The sequence below is a fragment of the Plodia interpunctella genome, chromosome 18 (genome assembly GCF_027563975.2).
Source record: "Plodia interpunctella isolate USDA-ARS_2022_Savannah chromosome 18, ilPloInte3.2, whole genome shotgun sequence".
Classification (NCBI taxonomy): domain Eukaryota; kingdom Metazoa; phylum Arthropoda; class Insecta; order Lepidoptera; family Pyralidae; genus Plodia; species Plodia interpunctella.
In genome coordinates, this window is record NC_071311.1 from 7,380,793 (window position 1) to 7,404,812 (window position 24,020).

A 24,020-nucleotide genomic window follows, 5' to 3' on the forward strand; every position below is an offset into this window, starting at 1 on the left:
TGAACTATGTATTGTTTATGTACATACATCATTATTACAAACCAAAGTCCACAGCCACATCTGTCTGTAAATAAATATATAATGAAGAACATAATAAACACAAAAGCGAGAAACTAATTTTCATAGGGTTTTCACAAACAAACATAGCTCCTCGCAAGATTATTACAATCGTAATCTTATTTACCGTAATCTTATTTCACCCATTTAACCACAGAATTTAACTGTCCCATTATTCACAATTTTACAGCCTATTGTTTAATGATTTATAATTGACTACGCTAATTGTTTCTCTTTCGACTTAAAACTCGTATAAAATCGGATTTCAGAATGTATAATCACTTAACTAAGTCTTTATTTCTTAGTAGCAAAGAGAATATAAAAATTAAGAAAATACAATAAAAAAAAAACTCAGAAATGATTGTAGTTTATTCGAAATCGAATTTAATGAGAATAAATATTTCCTTTTATCACGAGGTGGCGTTTTAGATTAATACTAGGCTTAGTCCGCGACTTCGCCCGCGTTTATTGCACGCTCATAGCTTATTAGCAACGTCTCGCGATTAAATCTATACCAGATTTTAAGTTAGTGCATCCGCTATACACTTGTGAAAATCACATTTTCACTTTGACGTTTTGCGCGAGCAAACATTTATATATATATTATTATATATATATGCATTTATATATATATTATTATATATTATATATTATTATATATATATATATGCGGATTTTAAATTGAATTGTAAATAACAGACTTTAGAGAGAGACTTCAGTGTTCTCTTATTCAATACAGGTTGTTTTTGCAAAGCTAAGGTCATACTTTGGCTAGCTAGGAGCTGAAAACATTATTTCATTCCGATAGTTTTTCTACATTATTGCAAGGAATTTTAGCATCATGAATCTTACAAGCAAGACTTTTGAATAAAAACAGTGTATCTAGCAGAATTTTACAGTCACAGTTTGTTTACTTAGCAGTTTGGGAGTGATGTCTGTTTAGTGTCAGTATTTATTTTTCCCTGTGCCCAGTCCTGTGCCAGTTTAAGTAGGTATGATGATCTTTTAAAGTATCTACCCGGTAGATTTTGCGTGAAAGAGTAACAAACATACATACATAAATAGATCCTCACAAACTTTCGCATTTATAATACCTATTAATAGGATGAAAAGAAGTCGCCCTGTCACATCTGCCTGTCTGTATGAATGAACGCGATGAACTCAAAAACTACCGGACGTATTTTCGTACGTGTGTGGTTTTCACAAATAGACAGTGTTGATTCCTGAAGAGGGTTCAGGTGTATAATATTAATTATTTACCAGAGCGAAGCCGGGAAAGGCTACTAGTGTTATTAACTATACATAATGTAATGTCTGGAAGTATTTTTCTATTAATATCTGTGACCTCCGCAATGCATAAGTAGTGTTTTGTTATTTAAATCCTATTCATATTTTTGACAGTGAAATTTTTTGTATTATGTTTATTCGTACCATGTCTTATAATTTTGGCTGTATATCCTAATCCTAACTAATATTATAAATGCGAAAGTAAGTTTGTTTGTTTGTTACCTTTTCACGCTTTATCTACTCAACCAATCTTCTTGAAATTTTGCATACATGTAACTTGAAGTATGGAGAAGGATAGACATACCTTTCACCCCGGAAAATTAACGCGGGCGAAGCCGCGGCCAAAAGCTAGTATATTATGCTCAGTGGTTTCCGATTGCTTCTATCTAATTAATTATCATCATCAAAGAGATCATAATACGAACAATATTTGTACAACCAATTAGTAAGGTACTTAGTTGTATTAATTAAGATGCAATTTTTTGCCTTATTTAACATTAAAACACAGGAAACGCAATAAAAGATATCAAAAGGCGTGACATTGTCACAAGTAGGTATTATTAAATTAGTTTTCCTATGAGTGGAAATGTTTGACCTTAATGAAAATTATGTTGTTTTCTCCTACGTCCACTCCTTCTCCCGTTTTATTTGAATGAATGTTAAAACTATGTTTATTTTTAACTAGCGGCCCGTCCCTGCTTCGCCCAAGTAAAACATATATACACCTAAACCTTCCTCGGGGCTCAAACTATATATAAATAAAACCACCATCAAAATCCATTAAGATTCCAGATTTAAGCATACAAAAGGGATATAGAGACAGATAAAGCGACTTTGTTTATATACTATGTAGTGATTTAAATAATGTTTTATTTTTAATATAAATAAATACTTCCAAATAAATTTTATTTACTTATCAGATTTAAAATAAATTATAAATTTAAAATAAATCATTTATAAATGCATCTAATTGTTATCGTTATTAGAAAAAATAGTTTTTTTAGGAGAGATGAGTTTTGTAGAAGCACTTCCTCAGCATTGAACGTCCAGGGACCATTAGGTAAACTCTCAATATTTGATACGGCAATAATTTTACCACCGCCTAACAACTTCCACCCTAGTTGCTTGACAACATTGTCGTGTCCCTTAATCGCCTCGTACGACATCCACGGGAGCATATGGAGTACATGGAAGGGAACCACACAAATATAGAAAGTGAGTATAAATTATTTCATAACACATAAACGAAAATATTGTTACTCTTGAGATCTAATTGATTTAGATTTGATTAAAAAATGTATTTAACAATTTATTGTTATTCCAGTTCTGAATTTAAACAAATATATCCAGACCATGTACTTCGTAAATAAAGAATTTTTCACATGTTCGGAATGTTACGCTCCGATTTACCTACTCAGAAATTGTTCAGATACTTCGCGAAAAAGTCTAATATGTTTTTATTTGATTAATATAAGAATATTTAATTCACTTCACATACAAATAAAGTAACATACAATGTGAGATCGACTCGCTTTTAATTATTTTCTAATTAAATGTTATTTATTTTACAGCTGCAATTTACCGTATGATGATGCATATTAGCAAAAACTAGGTAACTGACAAGAGACGAGTTTTAATGTGAGAAATTGTTTATCAATTTATATTTTTACGAATTGAAACAAAACAATCATATAAGATCACGTAAGATTAACAAATCTTGATTTTAACTAGCATTGTTCACGGTTCATATAATTTTCACCCCTATTTATATACGTATTGAACGCAGTCATGATTCTAACGTTAATTATTTATTTTACGGCTAAAAATAAATATGTTCGAGCAATCGACCTCATAATAATGTATTGTATCGATTCGTGTACAAATCATACGAGTAATGTATTCACAGATTCACAATAAAGACGTCATCGCGACCAGTTGCTTGCGATTATTTTGAACGAATATTGTGACTTTACTCGATTGTCTCGTAACTAGTTTTTAACACGGATAAAAATTTTTTTCGCTAAAGATAACCTACAAAACCATGTAGCACTGAAATATACCGACCAAGGTCGGTAAGCATTTGCATATTTACAGTATTAAAATAAATAAAAAAGACTACAGTTACCGTTTTGACTTCACTGTTGCTCGACTTCGCGTTGGACATCGCCTTGATCATCCGACTGGAGTTATCCAGTAAACACTTTTGGATACTCATTGCTCCTTTTTTTGTAACACAACACACAATGCACTAAAAATTCACATCGTTGGCACGCACTAGCACGTCACTTTACAGCGATTCGTCACTTTACCGATGTTGTAGGACACAAGGCAATTGCATTTTAGATGTTTAATTACCAAAACGCGCGGCGTGTTAGGTTATATCCATTGATTTGACGTAAGAAAGTTTTGATTCGGACGCGTGTTCGGGACACGTACGCCGCCGGCCAAGTGCGAAGCTCGACTGTTTTCTGTGGACGAACCAACTGGTGTGAAGGCAGCTGGCGAGCGCCCCTGCGTGGCCGAGTTAAACAAAGAACAGTCAGAGATCTGCTGCAGCCACACCTAACATGGCATAAAACCGAAATGGGAGATTGAACCATGATTTTGATTTTAAGCGTTAGTAGTTTAACCAAATATTTTACCTCAGTAAAATATTAAACCGCGTGACTAAGGAATCAGTAAAAATTTCTGGTCAAATAATGTTATCTTATTAAAAAAAAAATTATAAACCTTCATTCATATCGTATAATAAATTAATATAAATATGTACAAAATTTAACAATGGAAGCAATGGAATGCCTGAATAATAACAAAACGGATGTTTTAACTTATTAAAAGTCAACTTTTCAAGTCATTGTTTTGTTACTGATTACATTTTATCAAATGACTAAAAATAAATTATACTGAACTAAGAAACCGGATAATATTTGCACAATAGACCATGAAACCGGAAAGTATTTACACAACATACTTTACAACACAGTTGTGAGCCATGTACATGAACGACATACTTAGTGTCATGAACGCAAAAAAGGATACAAAATAACAAGTTCAGAAACTGAGCTCATCAGATGATACTTTTTACAGACTGAAATTGTTATCAGAAATTTACAACCAAGTCAAGCTACAAAATATGAACCAATTCAACTTGTAACATTTGAACTAGTACTTAGCAAAAAACATTACACACTACTTAATTTATTTGACGCTATAAAGTTCACTGCACCCTCTTGGTTCACTTCTTTCTCTTTCCACCCAAAGGTCAGCTGGAAGAAATTGCTTTTACGCTCATTTATGTTTGAATATCTAGTTATAACTTATGTTCCTTTTAATGGTGTAATAAACAGTTATCTATATAAATCAAATTCAACTTACAACAATTTTGTATCGACATGCTTTTAGATGAAAATTTTATACATGTTTACGGAGATAATTTTCCAGAAATGTTTACATTTTTAGGTGACGCTCTATGGTTAGTAGATCCATCTTCTTATGTCATAACTATAGGCTATTCATAGATTTAAGTAAGACATTGTATTTTCGAAATTATTATTCTCGGTAAGTCCTTCCATCCGTCGTTAGTCCATTGACCTAAAATTTAAATTAGGAATGTGTACATTATTTTATCGACTGTCCTATTTGTTTAATAACTTTGTAATCGTTACAGTCAGTGTCGCATTGTTGATTGGTTTTATAACAGATTGATCGACCATGACTAAGTTTATTGTCGTCTATTATGTTCATTATAATACCACTGTCAGACATGTTCTTTTTTTGATTCAATTCTACCTTTTCAAACGTAAAAATGTACCTAGTTATTAATAAAATCAATACGTGCAAATGAAAGTAGTGAAAGAGATTGCTAGCAAAAATAAAATTAAACTAATTTCAATGAAGTTAAATATTACCGGTAGAGTATAATTGAGAATAGATTATTATAATACTTTTTATTCTGAAAATCCCACAAGCGCCGAGCTAGTTAGAAAACATAATTGAAGTAGCTCTGAAAAGCCGAATCAAATTAAACTGGCTGCACATATTGCACTAGATACTGACAACAGCAAGTAACATCAGCTCGCATTGACTTCTATGCAGCGGTAATAGTGCCTAATTTGCAATAAATTTGGTTTGGTTGATGTGCTGTAGTGCATACGAACTAAATTGAGAACATGTTAATAAAGCCTTGCAATAAAGGTGATGAGGACAGGTACGCTAACTAAAATGTCGAGATAAAAAGAGCTAGCTAAGTAAGTTATCCACGCTAACCAGTTTCATGTTTTCTATGAAAGTATTATCATATTTTAGATTTTTATCTGTTATATACTAGATTATATATGATTAACTACGGTACTCTTTATTCGGTAGTTGATAATATTCATTGAAAATTCTTACTAGTCTATATACTATTATAAATGAACTATTTCTACCTATCGCTTATAAATTAGTGAAACAAAAATTATTAAACAGATATTGTATATTTTTGTTATTACTCCAAAATTCCAATGTGCTCCTAACTTTTGAGATGAAACAGTGCAGTGTCCCATAGCTCAGACGCGCTGCGACGTCTTCCGTCATGTTGACATCCGTCGACGGATTAACGCAGAACAACCTAGAAATTGTATGAGTTTTCGACGTACGTCAACTCATGTCAGTGTCAAAGACTATATAAAACAAGGGAGCACGACGGAGCTGCAACATGCGTCGTCGCAACAAGGCGCGACTGAGCAATCGAGCACGAATGAGCCACAGGTCATCAATTACCAAGATTTTTCTGTAGTTACATTTTCATTTACCTTTCCGGAACTAAAATACATGAAAAGCATACAGAAGAAAAGCAACCAGGACCGCTTATCATTTTCACAAAATTCTGTACACCTCACTTGTGTTTTAATTCCACATTATTCTGACAGATGGCGCTGTCGTCCACAGTGCCCACGTGTAAATTAGTGTGAATTGAATGACTACTGTTTGACTACGCATTATGTTTATCTCACTGAAAGTTATCAACAACGTTATCTGGCTGGTGAAGTCTGTCAAATTCTATCAGTTTGTAGTGTATGGTTATGAAATCTCGGACATTAAATATGTAAGTTGCAAAGTTATTAATTTTATTTAATATTTATTTTTCCTTGCTATAGTTACATTACATTTAACACTTTATAAAAAGAAAACTCTAAAAAGATATAGTGTTATTGTTATTATAGCTATTGTATTTGAGTTACTAATTTTAAATTTTGAAAAAAATGTCACATACCTGGTTATGATATTCAAGTGATTTAATGAAAAAATAATCAAATTGTTTATCAATAAGGAATTATATATATATATATTGTTAACAGGAATTTCTGAATAATTGTCGTTCGCTTCCTGATGTTGTAACTTCATGAAATCGTTATGGGACTACAAAAGAAAATATGAAAATTGATTAATTAAGTTATAAAAATTTTCATAATAAACTTTTTTTCTTACGTTTGAATCTATGAATCTAATTGTTCCCTTTATCAATATGCTACAACAATTATTATTCTTGCAAATAATATTTATTGTCTCATACCTAAACATTGCTCAGGAATACCACTTTCTGTTAAAAAAAAACTCATCAAAATTAGTTGCGTAGTTTTAAAGATCTAAGCATACATGGCGACAGACAGACAGCGGGAAGCGACTTTATTTTATAATATTTACCAATGAGGTAATGATAATGTTATATCTCTAAATGCCCGAATGACATTGCAATATTATATTGATAAATGAATTTGATCTCGACGGAACCACAAAGCGTCTCATTGCAGGCCCTAAAATTAAAACAGAACGTAACCAAGTATCCTCCCGTATCGTAAGAGGCGACTAAGGGATATAAAACTCGATTATAGCTTATGGATAATAACAGCATGTAATTATATGGATAATCAGGCCGGTCTCAATATCAGAGCTGAATCCAATATAAATTTATAAAAATATAATAGGAATATTTTTTAAGAGGAATGATAACGTAAAAAAATAAGCTTAAGTAAAGCCTCGGGCTGCCACGTAATCAATACATATAGGTATTAAAACAGTGAAAAAAAATCTGCACATTGAATATATTTAAGTACATAAAAACAAAATTAGGCGTTAGAGTCGTAGTAATAGAGTAAGAATTTAAAAAAATGTCTTTCTGTCTGCGGGACTACTGGACGGATTCGAAAGAAACTTTTTTGTTATATAGGTAGCTATTAAGCCTGGGCAACTTATAGTATAAAATAATGGTTTTGAAAACTGGAATACCTGATGTAGACCCATGATGGTCCAGCTAAACTAAGGTCCAGGTTAACATATAGAAACTGTGTATAGAAATGACGCCCTAACAAAAGTTGTTCAGTCTGATGAGCATTTTCTGTTGAGGAACTCTTCGGGTCTTTTTAATTTGGCACCCGAAGGACCATCAATCTCTAATCTTAACTCCTTACCAAAAATTGTTCGGCCACGCGCAACGCATCAGCTAGTAAACCAATATAGGAATGATAATCACATTCCTAAAGAGACAACTTGATATATTTTCAGAATTAGAAAAATGAGCAAAGTCCAGCCGAACCCAGCCAAAACTGCGCTTAGGGCAGAGATCGACGAACAGATTTCAGCTCTTTCTGAAGAGGAAAAGAAGAGGCAGTCGGAAGTCGTCTTTCAAAAGGTCAGTTTACAGTGAATTATAGATAATAGTAGCGTAGACACACGAAGAGGGAGAGGGCCGATCGGATGATGAATGAATAAATCCTTTAGAACTTTAAATATACATAAACGGAAATTCGTTTATGTTTGTCCGCCTTTGTGCATTGTTACTTGTTTTGTGTGATATATAATTTTCTGTATTTCTTTTGTGCAATGAGATTGAATCTCACTCATTAAAAAAATCTACGTGTGTAACAAAATTTCATTGAAAACTGACCAGTAGAATTTACTTGATTCACAATATCCTCACACACTCGCACACATGTCTAAACTTTGCCGTAATTCGTAATAGAACGAGAAGCTCTACTACTTCTCTTACTATTACATACATGCATCCCTTTCCATCCCATACATGTATGTAGGTAGGTATGTAATCAAACATTCATCCCTTTTTGTAAACGCAACTAGTTGCATCGTGCGTGTAGTCCTTTAGTGGTAGTAGGAAGAGTAGATTGTACCAGTCTACTTTGACGTTAACTTTAACCTGCGCAGAATTAATGTCAACGCTAAGCTGACTAATGCAACTTACACTAAGACTGCGAAACTATAAAAAATTAAATCAAATGGCATCAAAAACTGATATGTACATATTAGCTACAATTATTTTTCTACAAACTTTTTGTATTATCTTCTCCAGCTGGTAAACCACCCCTGGTACACGAACGCTGAGAGGATTTCGCTGTTCCTGAGCACAGACAGGGAGATCAACACATTCCCCATCCTGGACCACATCAGAAGCAGAGGGGCCCATGCGTTCGCCCCGCAATACGCTGGAGGTAAAAATAACTGATGCGCACCTGATGATGCAAACGCGCGTGCACACAGCAAATTTGTATGGAAATGCAAGAGTTACAATTCCATACAACCGTGCAGCAAAATGGCACAGAAATTCGGTGTGGACTTAATGCGTGCTCGTGCGCTTTTCTGTATGGAATTGTAACGCGGCAAAATGTAGCCATCCAAATCGCATACAAAACAGTTGTAATATTTTGTCATGTTTTTTTCTATTGTCAAATTTATCTCCAAAATAAACATTGAATATGTTTAATCACCATCCATCTTTGGGTTGCATTAAGTGACTAAACAACTTAATCAATTCAGTATTTTCATAGCAAACTAGCTGTGAAGGTCGGACAGACAGAAGTACGAATAATTTTTATTTGAGTTCTTGTTTCCTTTTGAAGTGTTACGTGTTCCATAAAATATTTATTATTTTTTATTTATTTTTAGGACGTATGAGGATGTTGCGTATGGACACTGATGATGAAAAGGATATGCCGGAGACGAAGCACGGCATCAAACAGCATTCCAAGGAGGTGGTGAGGGAAGATGCTATGTTGACCGGTAAGATATTTAAACGTAGGAAGAGAAAACGTAGGAAGGAACTGAAATTCAGAACGTTCAGATGACTGATAGATTTTTGTAGAATTTTCAAAGAAAACAAACATCTATTACAAATAAAATTACAATTTTCCATTAGTTTAGTAATACATTCATAACATTTTACGTATTTAATATGGTTGGTTATATATTTATTAAAATCAAATCACTTATGGCATGCAACTAAGTCCACTGCAGACTTTCAAAACTGAACAACAAACTTCACCGCAACCATTTCTTGTTGTACAGTCAACAGCATATCAACTTACACAAATTCATTGCAAACTCGTCGCTATTACCGCGCCATATAGAGGTTCATGCAGGGTAACTTGATGTGTTGTGTTGTGCTGTTGACTGTACAATAAGATTTAAATAAAAAATAAGTAACCTTATCTGCTTAGCTAACGGTAATTATTGTTTTTGGGCAGGACTAATCAAGGACACAAAGGACGCATGTTCGCATCCACTCCTTCAATAACTCCTCACCCTCACAAGGAAGCAAGGAGATACTTCGGTTATGAATAACTGACGTGCAGACTCTGTATTTTATTATTTATTTACCGTATAGACGACAGCACATCAACCTAAGCGATGCAGGGTAACTGACTGTTTAACACAGACCTGTACAGTCAACAGAGCATAAAGTTATGCATGAACCTCTACGGCGCGGTAATAACGACGAGTTTGCAATGAATTTGGGTAGGTGCTGTTGACTGTACATAACAGGTTACTAGTAACTTTTAATATTGTATGACATAGATGTCGCTAGTAGTTACGTTTTGGTACAAGTTGTAGGTACAGTTTGACACCAATAAACCCTTTTCCAGGTGGTCTCGACCTGATCATAGCGCCAGGGGTGGCATTCGCGAGATCCGGAGACAGATTGGGCCACGGCGGAGGGTACTATGATAGGTACATGAAACTTGCTCGCGCCAACCCTAATGCTGCTCCGAAGGTATTTTTTATCTTCGTTACAACATAAATAATTAAAACTCATTAATTATATATCACTACATAATATAAAACAAAGTCGCTTTCCGCTGTCTGTCCCTATGTAGATATGCTTCGATCTTTAAAACTACGTAACGTATTTTGATACGGATTTTTAAATAGATAATGTGATTCCTGAGGAAGGTTTATGTGTACAATTTATTATGGTTTTATCCGAGCGAAGCCGGGACGGGCCGCTTACATATATTATTTTTCTATATACAAGGATACTTCGCCTGTCAGACTCAGTAACTCATTGTTTTTGTTAATAGTGTTTTTTTATTTGGCAGTTTTTTTATTCATAGCATTAAGTTAAAATAGTAAAAAGAAAAACTGAGTACACAAAAATAAATTGGTAAAAGGTTTTGATTCTGAGCGACTGCTCAAAATCATCAAGCTGGTTTTAGTTTAGTTTAAGCTAGTCAGCCGACTAGCATCGGTTTTCCCATAAAAAACCAACGCTCCTGTTCAATTCTAATGGCGTTTGGCTGGTTGGATTTCACTCGCTTAGGACGACCAGAGACAGGGTAGGGTTCTCTCTATCGAATCTTATCGAAATCTTATCACAGCCAACATGCAGCCAACCAGTCACAATAGGGTTGGGTTGTTGTCGCGTCATAAGGCAACACGGTGATTGGTTGACCGATTGACCGACTAATACAAACTAATATTTATTTTCAGGTGGTAGCCGTAGCGTTCGACTGTCAAATCGTGGAATCCGTGCCAATGGACGAGCACGACCAGAAGGTGGACCTGGTGTTGTTCCCTGAATAAGGTCTAGACTTAACAACGAAGATAATATGAATGATCCTTCTGCCACTAATATTTAATATTCTCCACCCGTAGACAGACAAAACTGTAGACGTCTTTTCTTTTGCTCATGCAAGGTTGGGAAACGCGTATTAGAAAATATACACTAGAAAAAACAGGACAGAGCAATTGTATTATGTCCTTCATCGTGTGCCCCGCTTTGTATGACATGTATCGATAATATCGATATAATACCTGGTTTGAAGAAAGTTGTACGATTTGGCTGCGCTAGCTTGTTGTCTTTAGTTTTATTTGTCTTTGGGCTCACCACAGTGGCTCAAACCGCCGTCGCACCAATGCATTTGTTAAGTAGTTTAATGTATATATTAAAAATAAATAAATATATTGTTTAACGATTTGTTGTCTGAAATTCTTTTAACATTACTCATACCACAGATTTATACGTTTACTATGCTATAGGACGGCAAACGAGCAAAAGTATCATCGATAGTAAAGACGGTAACCGTTGTATTGTAAGAATCGTACTCGACTGGACGTTTACATATAATACTTTCATACTGGCATTTGCTCGCGAAGTGCTGGTTTGATGTCGTCAAGGCTGATTTGCGTGCCAATAGTCTGATATCTAGGGATGCCGATGATAGATGCTCAGATGAGAGAGAGGGACTAGAATATTCTCGCGACTTCGTACGCGCATATAAAACTCATATTTCCCGTTCACGTTTCACCCTACATTGACCCAGAGAAACTAGCTATTTACGCCCAGTCGTTTCGGCTATAGACAGTACAGTCTATTGGAAAACTATTCGTTCGAGTGATACGACTCCATAATAAAATTATAGATGACACTTCAGGATGACTAGGATACTTTCATGACACACACAGTTTTCATCTCTGGATTCCTCGCAAATTCCAGAATATTATCTTAATAATATTCTGGAATACTAAAATGAGAATTTGAACAGATGTTCCTAATAAAATCAACGCGTTTTCCTTGTTTACATATTTAGTGTATTTTAAAAATATAAACACACGGTGAAGCATGAGCCGTTAGGAGCAAAGAGCATGACATTTGTCCATATCAACATTTATATCAATGAAATATCTACAGCCTAATCATCAACAATAATATATGTGCTAGTCAGTTGTAGAAATTTGTCGAGGAAATACTGTGAAATATTTAAAATATTGTAAGTGTTTTGAGAAATTTGTGAAATCAAGTTAAATATGTTGACTATAAATATTTACCAATGGTGATAATGATAAGTATATACACACAATAGTTCGGTATTATCTCTTATTATGTTTATACGGTATTATGTTTGACGACCTCGGTGGCGCAGTGGTAAAGTTCTTGCCACTGAACCGAGTGGTCCCGGGTTCGAACCCCGGTCGGGTCATGATGGAAAATGATCTTTTTCTGATTGGCCCGGGTCTTGGATGTTTATCTATATATGTATTTGTTATAAAATATAGTATCGTTGAGTTAGTATCCCATAACACAAGTCTCGAACTTACTTTGGGGCTAGCTCAATCTGTGTGATTTGTCCTAATATATTATTATTATTATCTCTTATGGCCAAGTAAATTTGTCTATTATGTCTTTCCCATTTTCCTGTGTTTAATTTGTGCTATAACACTGCGAAGCCCAGGGACCATGAAAAAAATAATGTTAAAATTCTGAAAATTCGGATGTCACATTTCAACAGCCTGCCTGATGTCGACTCTATTTAGAAATGCTATTGTTGCTTATCAGTCGCCAGGGTTATGTATCAGTGACTTACTAATATCCACAGGAATGGGTATATGGAGTCGAAGAGCTTGAGTCTTTTATTATATCGTTATCTGGTTTAAAGAAAATATATTTACAGACTAACAAAAATGACAACGCCTAACCCAGAAAAGGCTGTACTTAGGTTAGAGATCGACAATCGTCTCGCTGCGCTTACTGAAGAGGTTAAAAAGAGACAATCCGAAATCGTCTTCCAAAAGGTATGTTTCTTTCTACTAGCAATGATGCTATACGGCATAAATCGTATGACTATACCTAGAAGACTGAATGCTGATCTGCGTTTATCTACGTTAAAGTTATAAAACATCTATGTATTAATCATAGACACAGAAATAATTACTAATCATCTTGAAGTTCTCTTACTTACTCCACTGGTTCAGTAATCCCCAGAGGATTTTGGCCTCTCAAATGAGAGCGCCAGGGGTTTTCTGTGCCGCGCTATAGTTCCCCTATTGACAGCTCCCAATCCACCCAGATCACAGCTGTTGAACTCACTATTAAGTTGGTTATGTTATTTAGTTGTCATTAGGTTATTTAGTACCTATGTCAAAAAAATAAAGACTACGAAAAAAACTTACTAGGTTTTGGTTTTGGACAGCTTATCAACCTCCACAATTTGAAACATGACTAGGTATAATTTGTTTATTTAGGTACTATACTTAATTGTTCAAAGTAAAAACACACTTATAAACAAATTGCGAACTTAATGCCAAGGATAATGGCTAGAAGTTGGTATATTTCAGCTAATCAACCACTCCGTGTACCAAAAAGCCAAGCGTATCTCCGTATTCCTGAGCACAGCCACAGAGATAGACACACGACCTATCATAGACCACATCAGGGACAGAGGGGCGTCAGCCTTCGTGCCTCAGTACATCGGAGGACGTCGGATGAGGATGCTGAAGATGGAGAAGGGAGATGAGGACCTCATGCCGTACACCAGGCATGGGATACAACAGCATCCGAGGGATTTGGTCAGGGAAGACGCTTTGGAGAGAGGTACTTATTCTGTTGTTTGCCTGTTTCGCTTTGGAAGTAAGTTATCCTCTCTTCTTCTATAGTATCTTATTTTAGTTCAATGAATTGAAAACAAAATATTCACTCAGGCAATGTGTGATACACGTGATGTTGCAAGTGTCCATAAGCTACGGTGACCGCTTTCCATCATTTGGGAGATGGTGCTTATTCAGCAGTATGAGAAAAAACCATAATCTATTTATAACTGTCACTGTTTTTCGAACTTACTGTAGAGAATGAATCCTGAATTATACAGAAAAATCTTTGTATTTATATATTTAGCCTCCACAATGATTGTCTACATTACAGGTCTGGATCTGATCATAGCCCCGGGCGCAGCGTTCACCCGCGCGGGAGACAGACTGGGTCACGGCGGACGATATTACGACAACTTCATAGCTAGTACTAGAGGCAATCCTGATACTGCTCCCAAGGTATCATCATAGATTGTAACATTGTGTACCAGGTCTGTACCTGTTAACATTTCGAAATTTGTTTCCGTAAATATTTTTTATTAAGTTTTATTGACGACCGGAGACGGTGGCGTGCCCTTGTGTTGGAGACCACCTCATTTGCTTAGTGAGCTTCTTCTTCATATTCCTCATGGCTGAGGGTCATAGTCATTACGTGGAATGAAACACACATAACGACTTTCTTGGCACTTATTAATGGATCGATCCATTTGCCGTTTTCTTCTCCATTTCACACACAAGTGGATAATCAACGAGAGTGCAGGTTTCCTCGCGATGTTTTCCTTCACCAGAACCAAGTGGTGGTCGATGAAAATCTTACTAAACATGACTCAGATTGGTACACAAACTCATGTGGCACGAGTAGGATTCGAACCTGGAACATTTCGAAATTCGGTTCAGAGGCGCGGGTGTAAACCATTACACCACCACTTCTATGAGAGATGGTTGTCCATTTATTAATTTGTAAAATATCTGTCCATTTCAGATAATCGCCGTTACGTTTAATTGTCAGGTAGTGGATTACGTTCCCATGGAGGAACACGACCAGGCGGTCGACGAAGTATTGTTTGCTGAGTAAGAACGTCATTATGAGAATATATGTAGCGTCAGTGTTACGGCTGAACCGTCTGTATTATCTACCTACGAGTATATCAATTGTAAATTGACATAGGTAGATAATATTTTACAATGGAATGAAATTATATGAATTACAATTTTTTTTTAATATAATTACGATACGATTATTTAAGATATCTTTATATTTGTATGCCAAATAGGCTGAATGTATGGAATACATTTTAAAACACAAAACAAAAACTTTGTTTAAAACACAAAAAAAAATACTTTCTTTCTTTCTTTACTTATATTTGGCTTGACTTATGTTTAGCCTTTATCATTTCGGCTAGACCTAGGTACAGTCCAGTGCAGTTTTGTCAAAAAGAGCCAAAAATAAACTATATAATTGGTTTTAAATTCTTCGCCTTTGTAACTATTTTTGTCTGTAGTATGATGACAAGTTTATGCAATAAATAGCTTAAGTTCTATAGTTTTACATTATCAGTATGTTAAAATATCGTTTCAGAGATACTTTCAATTAATTTACAATAGTTTTATATTTAGTGTAATTACATTGAACAATTGTTTTCAAATCTACTTTAGTAATTAATTTATATAATTAATATATAATTAATAAAGTTAACAGCATATTGGTATTGAGGGAATACATACAATACATATGTTTTCTTTATGTAGCACTCCCACGATAAGGTTAACTATCACTACATAGTATAAAACAAACTCTTTAAATCTTTAAAACTACGCAACGAATTTCGATGCGTGTTACTTGATGAAGAGGAAGGTTTATGTTTATGTTGAATTAGTAATGGTTTTATCCTGGCGAAGCCGGGTCGAATCGCTAGTTTAAGAATACGAACAAAACACATATAACACAGGTAAAGACAATTTTATTTAAAACACTATTAAATATGTGCGCACTTTGTGCACTGTCAAATATACAAATTCGTACAGAGTGATAATAAAAATATGTAATTATAATATTTCCTTTTATGTATTTCCATCAACATTCTGTACAAAAATAAATCACAATAACATTAATACTTATTTAATTACATCACAGAAGGATAACAAAACACCTTCCTTGTTTATAAGTTATGTAATATTCAAACTTGTATACTTATGAATTGTCAAAATTACGAAATATACAACGTTATTATTATATATATGTTATCAAATATATGCAATATCTTAAGATATTGCATATATTTGAAAATAATGTATGAAAGTAATTGGAAAAAAAAACTTTTTCAATAATGTTCGTTATTATTCGTATTTTCTAGCCAATTTTTTGTTTAGAGATAAAACAAAAGTCAAGAGAAATAAAACAAAAGTCGACTTACTTTGAAATAAAGTTAGTCATATTTAGACAAAAATTTACGCCCAAAATATACGTACAATAACTGAAATACTTTTAAATCTTGTGCTGTGACAAAATATTTATTTTTTTAAATCTTGCTTTTTTTAGTTACTTTTAATAAGTAAGTAGTAACCACTAATGGTAGGTCTTAGCGAACTTCAAATAACTAATACCATATTATTGTTGACCTATGTTTCACAATGATTTAAATGAATCGTGTATAATTTTTCTATGGCACTGGGTATGAATACTACTTTAAATCAAAATTGTGTCTAAATCTTGATTCAATAGTAGTACTTATTGCACTGTTAATAAGGACTACTATTTAAACACCATTGTGGTACAATCATGACTTAATGTTAGCAGATTTGCCGGTATTGAGGCCAACCCGCCTGCTCGGAGGTTCTAGGTTTAATGTATTGAAAGTTTTCTTGTTTGTGTTGATTTATTTTGAAACTAGCTGCGCCCCGGAACTTTCCTTGGGAAATTCGGAATAAAAAGTTCCATATGTGTTATTCCAGGTTATTTTCTATCCGTTTAACAAATTTCATAACAATCGGTCCAGTCGATAATGCGCGAAGAGGTAACAAACAAACAAACAAACTTACTTTCGCATGAATAGTATTAGTTGGGATATTATTTTATTTTTGTATGTTTTGAAGTATCATTGTAATAAATATTTTCATTTTTTATTATTTATTTAAAGACATTCTGACTCTTTTAGCAAAAAAAAGCTTGTAAAAAAACAATAGATAAAGTATGTACCCTGTCCCCGAATAATAACCTATCAATAAAAAAAAGCAATCATGTATGTTTTTTTTTACAATAACTTGATGTGACATATAATTGTCCATAACATAACGAGTTGCATCCCACTATCAAAATTTACTAAATATGCGAAACATTTATAAGTATAAATGTTACTAAAATATAACTCCTTATTTCAACTAAAATATAACTCCTCTGCACTGGCTTTAATATTATCATTGATATTCACGTCTATAGACGTAGTAACGAACCAATTACATGAAATGTATTTTGTTTAAAACTACCTCCGTCTCTTTCTCTCATCTTCGCATGTTTCTGGTAGCTTTCGAGGCTGCGATTCTGCAAAACCCGGGTTCAGCATATAGAGTAGACCATAGATTTGGTTGTCATTTTACGACCGGCCGCCTGACTGACATCAACCCTTCTTGGGAATGCTATTGTTGCCCATCAGCTTCTAAGGCTATGTGTCCTTTAGTCGCCTTGTACGACATCCGCAGGAAGATATGGAGTGGTCCTATTCTAAGACGGGACCACGCACCACATGAACGGGCGAATGTGTATATCATCTTAGTACCTAATTATTCGTTTACAATACAATAAGAATCAAGTTAATTATAAGAAAATATTACACAACTCTTATATATTTTTTCGATAGTGGAATTCAAATCGTTTATATAATATATTGAAGAACCACTAAAATTAAGTAATTAAGTAAATGAAAAATAAAAATAATTATTTTCAAGCCTCAAACTGAGTTTAGGCTCACATATTTCTGCTATCATTTTCAACCTCTTATAAAGCAAATAAATATTTACATTTTAAATATTTAATCGATAATGATTTAAATACAATTTTGCCTTATGTTTCGTTTCTATCTATTTGATTTATTAAATCCACTCGATAGATCTTAAAATAATAAAACACACTTGTTAATTTACGTACATGTTATGTGTACTGTACAGTCTGTCAAAGAAGTGAAAAAAAAACTTATTTTTGTCGGACTACATATTTTTGCCATTGCAACACCAAGTAGAATGGTCAAGATTGATTGATAAACACCCAGTGTTGCCGGCCAACTGGAGACAGGGCGCTTATCATCTTTCTTAACAGATTGTAGATACTACATGAAAAATCATCACAAAAAATCAATATGCCTGATCTGATTTACTTTTTTTTTTCTACTTGTTTTGTCAATTCTGACAGAGCGCAGAGAATGTGTATTAAAAAATTGAAGTAAATATGAAATTGCAATTCTATTCGTTGTTTATTCCTCCCTGCTCTGGTGGAGAATAAGGAAGATTCTTCACCATTTATTTGTTCCTTGGCTTGACTTAATCTGATTGATATTTTCATTATTATGTTTCTTTACAAAATTATTTCATGAAATAGGTACCTTTTCGTATTTATTCATCATAGCTTTAAAAACCTGCAAACAAATATCCAAGATCCTAACACTCTTTTTAATGAAAAAATATTCTCTGATTAGACTTGGTCAAATGATCCCTTCAAGGCCTAAACAGAAAATAATTTAAGAGGGTTCTGACTATTTGCGTCACGAATAAATTCAACAAAAAGTGGGAGACCTTGTGGAAGAATGCAGTGGAACTCGTTTCACAGTCCAGCGTGTCTCGGGAGATTCCTTCAAGTTCGCCCGGTGCCTGAAAAGTGACAAGTTGTACTGGTAAATGACCGAAAATTTTAAAAATACTGGTGCTTGGACTGGGTAAGTGTATCGGCACTTCGGCACAGCCCACTGGCCTATTATGTTCCTGCAGTGGATTTTCGAACGCAGGGTATCGCATTCGGAGCTGTCACACTTAAAATCATGGAATTAATTATATAAACGTCAGGCCAGGGAATGCTATATTGAGAGCAGCCGAGCCAGAGGCCGCCGCGCCGGGGCTGTGAAGCGAGAGTAGCACATGATCCCGGCACTAATGAGGTTGGCATTGGCACCGTGTGGTTTTAGTGGGTTCGAGTCCCACATACCCGTCCGGCTTCCCATGGCTGGATGGACGAGGGTCTTTCCACACGAAAAAAAAAAGGAGTGGAGTACATAGCTGCCAAGAGTCCCTTAGTCGCCTCCACACTCACCACAGACCTGCCTTCTCATGAATTATGATGAATTTAAAACATGTATTGACGAAACAATATTACCCTTCACCGAAGAACAGCGCCAAAGACCCTCTGGCCCTTAGACATGAGGAGTTCCACAGCTCCAACAGCCGCCAGCAGCAGTAACAGCGCTATGACGGCAAGGATGACCTTGCACTGCCGTCGGCGGCGCTCGCCTCGCGCCAGTCGTCGAGATAAGGCCTCGCCTCGCGCCCCGTCAAGGGTGAAGAGTGCGCTGGCTGCCTGGAATTGAAAGATTTTGTTTACAATTTTTGATTTAGTTTGAGCTGTTCTGATGTATGTTTGTCTGTAATCAAATCTTGCAAATTAAACACCAACTTCCGCTTGTCCAGAGTAGAGTTGAAATATTCCACGTCGCTTCAGTTTCTATGATAATCATTATTATGATAAGCATGACCTGATAGTGCATCCCGTATTGACTTCCAACGAGGTAATTTTTGACGTGTAGATGATTTAAGAGCTTTAGAAAGAGATAGGCCGCGGACAACAACTAAAACATACATTTGACTGTCGATGAAATAATTAACAGAAACATCACTACAGATAAAACATGAATTCTGTGAACAGAAATAAAATTTTATGTGAACCGTTGGATGTGGCAACACCAATTTGAGATGTTTGGCAGTTAAACGTTAACATTAATTGGTTTAAAAGTTATAAACAGCTATCATAAATTTTAAAACCAAGTAGCACGTTAAAAGTGTTTACTTGTTAACTATAAGCTGTTATGATAGCTATTACTGGAATTTCAAAGTGCTTAACATTAATGAATATAATTCAATGACCGACATTTACACGATATTTAATTTACATTAAGTCATTATTTTCTCCATAAATTCATAATATCAACTAAGTAGTTAAAAATTAACTTTAATTTAATAACGATTTTTAAACCAAATTCGTTTTATTTATCAAAGTTTTAAGAAATGAGAATAGGGTGTTGTAAAAATATGTATGCTTCAGGAAAAATTTATATATTTAACCACATCTAGACTGTATAAATGAGGTTAATATTAGGTCTTTACATATGAAATTGGCGTTTTGTTGTGCTGGCCAATTTAATCACAAATTTCTCCTCTTTGGTTAGGAATTGCAAATTCAAATTTATATAGCTATTTACACATGTATTTGTGTTTCGTTAACCGTTTATTTCCTTCTGATTTTTCTGTTTGCGTTACTCAGTTTTCAAAATGGAAAACTTGAAATATCGCGTTATTTACGAGTACGAGTTCCACCGTGGCACCAGTGCTGCGGAAACGGCTCGAAGGGTTAATGATGTGTATGGCGGTCGTGTCGTATAAGAAAACACAGTGCGGTTTTTGGTTCCAACGTTTTCGTTCTGGAAATTTCGACCTGCAGAACAAGCCCCGTGGACGGCCGGAGACCCTAATTGATAATGAAGAATTGAAGGCTATTGTGGAAGCGGATCCATCACAATCTACGTCCGAGTTAGCTTCAGGCTTCGGTGTTAGTGATAAAACTATTTTAATCCACTTGAATTAAGTGAAACAAACCGGCAAACGCGTGTCGACTGCTGCGTTACATTACTTAAACGGTACAATAATGAAGGGTTTTTAAATCAAATGACAATCGCAATCCTGAAGGTCAGCCAAATCCTGCCCCAAGCGAAAATTTACCCAAAAAAAGTTACTTGTAAGCGTTTGGTGGACTAGTGCCGGTGTCGTTCATTACAGTTTTCTCAAATCTGGCCAGACTATTACGGCAGACGTCTATTGTCAGCAATTGCAAACAATGCACAATTGCTCCACGCCACTGCTGCTTCACGACAACGCTAGAACACAGACTGCACAACAGACGGTTAACTAATTAGAGGAGCTTCAATTGGAATGTCTAAGACATCCACCTTACACCCCGGACCTTAATCCAACAGATTACCATTTTTTTTCGAAATTTGGATAACTTCTTACAAGGGAAAAAATTCAACTCCGATAGGGCAGTCCAAACCGCCTTCAAAGATTTTATTGATTCCCGTCCGAATGACTTTTTAGTAAAGAGATCAATGAACTACCTATGAGATGGCAAAAGTGCATAGATAATAATGGCTCTTACTTTGATTAGATAAATATATTATATTAAAAAATATTCGACTTTTGTTCCTCCTATACCAAACGCCAATTTCATACGTAAGGACCTAATATAAAAGTCTGTGGTATTTATGCTGCGGAATAATTATCGAACATTTAAAGATGGTTGTAAAATTAAAAACTAAAATAATAAATATTACATTAATTTAAATAAAAAATTGACACTAAATCGCCGTCGTCGTGCGGTAAAGTCAAATTAAATTTGAACATTTAGTGCAGCGCTACGTATGCGTCTACATGTTACAATTTCACACTAATGCGCATACACATTACGCAGTCAGTGCACATCGAGCTTTACGCTGAGCAAAACTTTTACGCCTGTACATCTGTGAGTTGTAAAAATGAGCATAAATTTTAATACAATGACGTAATAGTGACGAAGCAATAAATGACAATAGAAATCGGTCAAGAACATGAGCAGATGATAATGACTAACATTAACTGATTTGCTCACAAATTAATGCTGATAATCGTATGTTGTGCTGGCAATCACTGTAAGGGTTTTCAAGAACTAGCTTTTGTCCGCGGCTTCGTCCGCGTACTTTTCCCACGAGAACAGTTATTTTTCCGGGATTAAACCCATGTCCTTCCCCATGCTTCAAACTAGGTATATGTATGCAAAATTTCAAGAAGATTGGTTGAGTAGATAGAGCGTGAAGAGGTAACAAACATACTTAAACATTTATAATATTAGTTGGGATAATAGTTCAATGGCTGCCATCTAATGGCGATTACTCAACTCTTTGAAATATTTTTCTAATTGCAACATAGATATAACTTTCATTCGTTTACTTTATATATTTTATTGTTATTAGAAAAAATAATAATTGAAATAATATACAAGTAAATAAATAAATATATTGGGACAAATCACACGATTGCGTTAGCCCCAAAGTAAGTTCGAGACTTGTGTTATGGGATACTAACTCAACGATACTATATTTTATAACATATATAGACAATCATCCAAGACCCGGGCCAATCAGAGAAAGACCATTTTCCATCATGACCCGACCGGGGATCGAACCCGGGACCTAATATATTTATTTAATATACAATTTGTATGTCGACATTATGCATTATGAGACGGATTTCCTTTCATACAAAAAGTCGATTTATTGGACGTTGTATTGACGGACATCCTCTCATTACAATAACGAAACTGAAATCAATATTATTTTATTACAAAACTATGCTAATGCCGTTGTTGCAAAATAAGCATTTCTTACTACTTGTTTTAGCCCGCGGCTTCGCCCGTGTTAATTAGTCTCTCTCTCTGGAACAGTACGGCGATAAAAGATAGCTTAATTCATTTTTCTGCATATTTTTAACTCACTTTGATAATCACATAAACTCTGAGAATTTAGGTTTATTTTCAACGCTGGCCACGGGATTTGGTGCGTCACAGCCTCTAATGCAACCGGGCACTCGAGAATGGGTGATAATACACACCTAGTGTACAAAATGGAGTGAAGTCGGGTCAGAAAGCTAGTGGAAGTAACAATTTTGCGACAATAAACAATAGAACGTCAATCATACAATCGCGGTTATGAACTTTGTGCTGTTTGATTATGCAATGCATTTCCGAGATCGGTTCCACTTGGAACCTCTTAAATTGACTATATATATTATGTAATTTCGCATAGTTTGAATTTAATGCATAGCGAAATCCAGCTATGCTTCCGATTGGATGTTATATTTATATATAAATATAAGTAGGTATGATTGAAAACTATTATATTTGTAGGCTTATTAAAATCTAATTGGCCATGAAAAAATTACTGGGGTATAATGTAACAAAAATAAATTTCTTTTTATTTTATCATCAAATGTCTTAATTTGGTTGTAAAATAATACTATAAATATAATATAAATAAATATAAATATATAGGGACAAATGACATAGATTGAGCTAGCCCCAAAGTAAGTTTGAATCTTGTGTTATGGGATACTAACTCAACGATACTATATTTTATAACATATACATATATAGATAAACATCCCAAACCCAGGTCAATCTGAAAAAGATCATTTTTCATGTTAACCTGACCGGGATTCGAACCCGGGACCTCCAGTGTAGCAGTCCGGCATGATGACCATAAAGCCACGGAGGTCGTCAATACTAGAATTTTATGACCATCAATTAATTTCTTGTATTCAAAAATGTATGTCCGTGATACAATAAAAATTAAGACAAGTAACATCCATACTAATATTATAAGATAGTGCAAAGGTTTGTATTTTCGTTTCTTTTTTGTTTGTAGGTAATAAATAAACAAAAACTACTGAGCCGATTTTGATGAAATTTGGCACAGAGGTAGACAAAACCTTTTAGAAGCCGGGATGTGACTGATCTGTCTGTTTATTAGTTTGGTTTCAGATCGGTTTATTTAGTAGCAGATCAGAAAATGGGTCGAAATGAAAGTGCCAAGAGTAATATACTAATTCCCCTATAATCACAAACGTCTGCGCGTCCGCGTTCCGGCTCCAGTTTCTTTCTATATGAAACTGGTTGTCTGTCTGTCAGTTATGTAGCTCAGAATGTGGATCAGAGGATTTCATAATATGTATGCAGTTTATGAGTTATGATATGATTTCTACGT

The 24,020-nt window shown here is 34.7% G+C and overlaps 3 protein-coding genes across 22 annotated transcripts in view; 1 reads left to right on the forward strand and 2 right to left on the reverse strand.

Annotated features, from left to right (window-relative positions):
- Nucleotides 1-3,829, reverse strand: part of Trpm (Transient receptor potential cation channel, subfamily M) — a 171,131-nt gene extending 167,302 nt beyond the window's left edge. For 7 of the 20 annotated variants that reach the window (XM_053758232.1, XM_053758225.2, XM_053758223.1 and 4 more), the window contains exon 1: nucleotides 3,470-3,813. In XM_053758232.1, coding sequence (XP_053614207.1) covers nucleotides 3,470-3,559 — 90 coding nt within the window. In that variant the 5' untranslated portion in view covers nucleotides 3,560-3,813. Of the gene's footprint in view, nucleotides 1-3,469 lie in introns of all 20 variants that reach the window. The other 13 variants (XM_053758234.2, XM_053758235.2, XM_053758222.2 and 10 more) reach the window with 4 other exon arrangements.
- Nucleotides 3,830-6,272: 2,443 nt separating this feature from the next.
- Nucleotides 6,273-15,424, forward strand: Mthfs (Methenyltetrahydrofolate synthetase). The gene is made up of 11 exons (XM_053759058.1): nucleotides 6,273-6,430; nucleotides 7,888-8,014; nucleotides 8,690-8,828; nucleotides 9,283-9,396; nucleotides 10,260-10,387; nucleotides 11,104-11,190; nucleotides 12,310-12,383; nucleotides 13,065-13,185; nucleotides 13,729-13,984; nucleotides 14,312-14,436; nucleotides 14,960-15,424. Exons 1-11 carry the CDS (start codon nucleotides 6,402-6,404, stop codon nucleotides 15,050-15,052), a joined length of 1,293 nt encoding a protein of 430 aa, XP_053615033.1. The 5' UTR covers nucleotides 6,273-6,401; the 3' UTR covers nucleotides 15,053-15,424.
- Nucleotides 15,425-15,571: 147 nt separating this feature from the next.
- Nucleotides 15,572-24,020, reverse strand: part of LOC128677415 (uncharacterized) — a 52,314-nt gene continuing 43,865 nt past the window's right edge. Inside the window, exons 6-7 of the mRNA XM_053758242.2 lie at nucleotides 19,334-19,534; nucleotides 15,572-18,834 (exon numbers count right to left, since the gene is read on the reverse strand). Of these exons, the coding sequence (XP_053614217.1) occupies nucleotides 19,337-19,534 (198 nt within the window). The 3' untranslated portion in view covers nucleotides 15,572-18,834; nucleotides 19,334-19,336. The remainder of the gene's footprint in view (nucleotides 18,835-19,333; nucleotides 19,535-24,020) is intronic.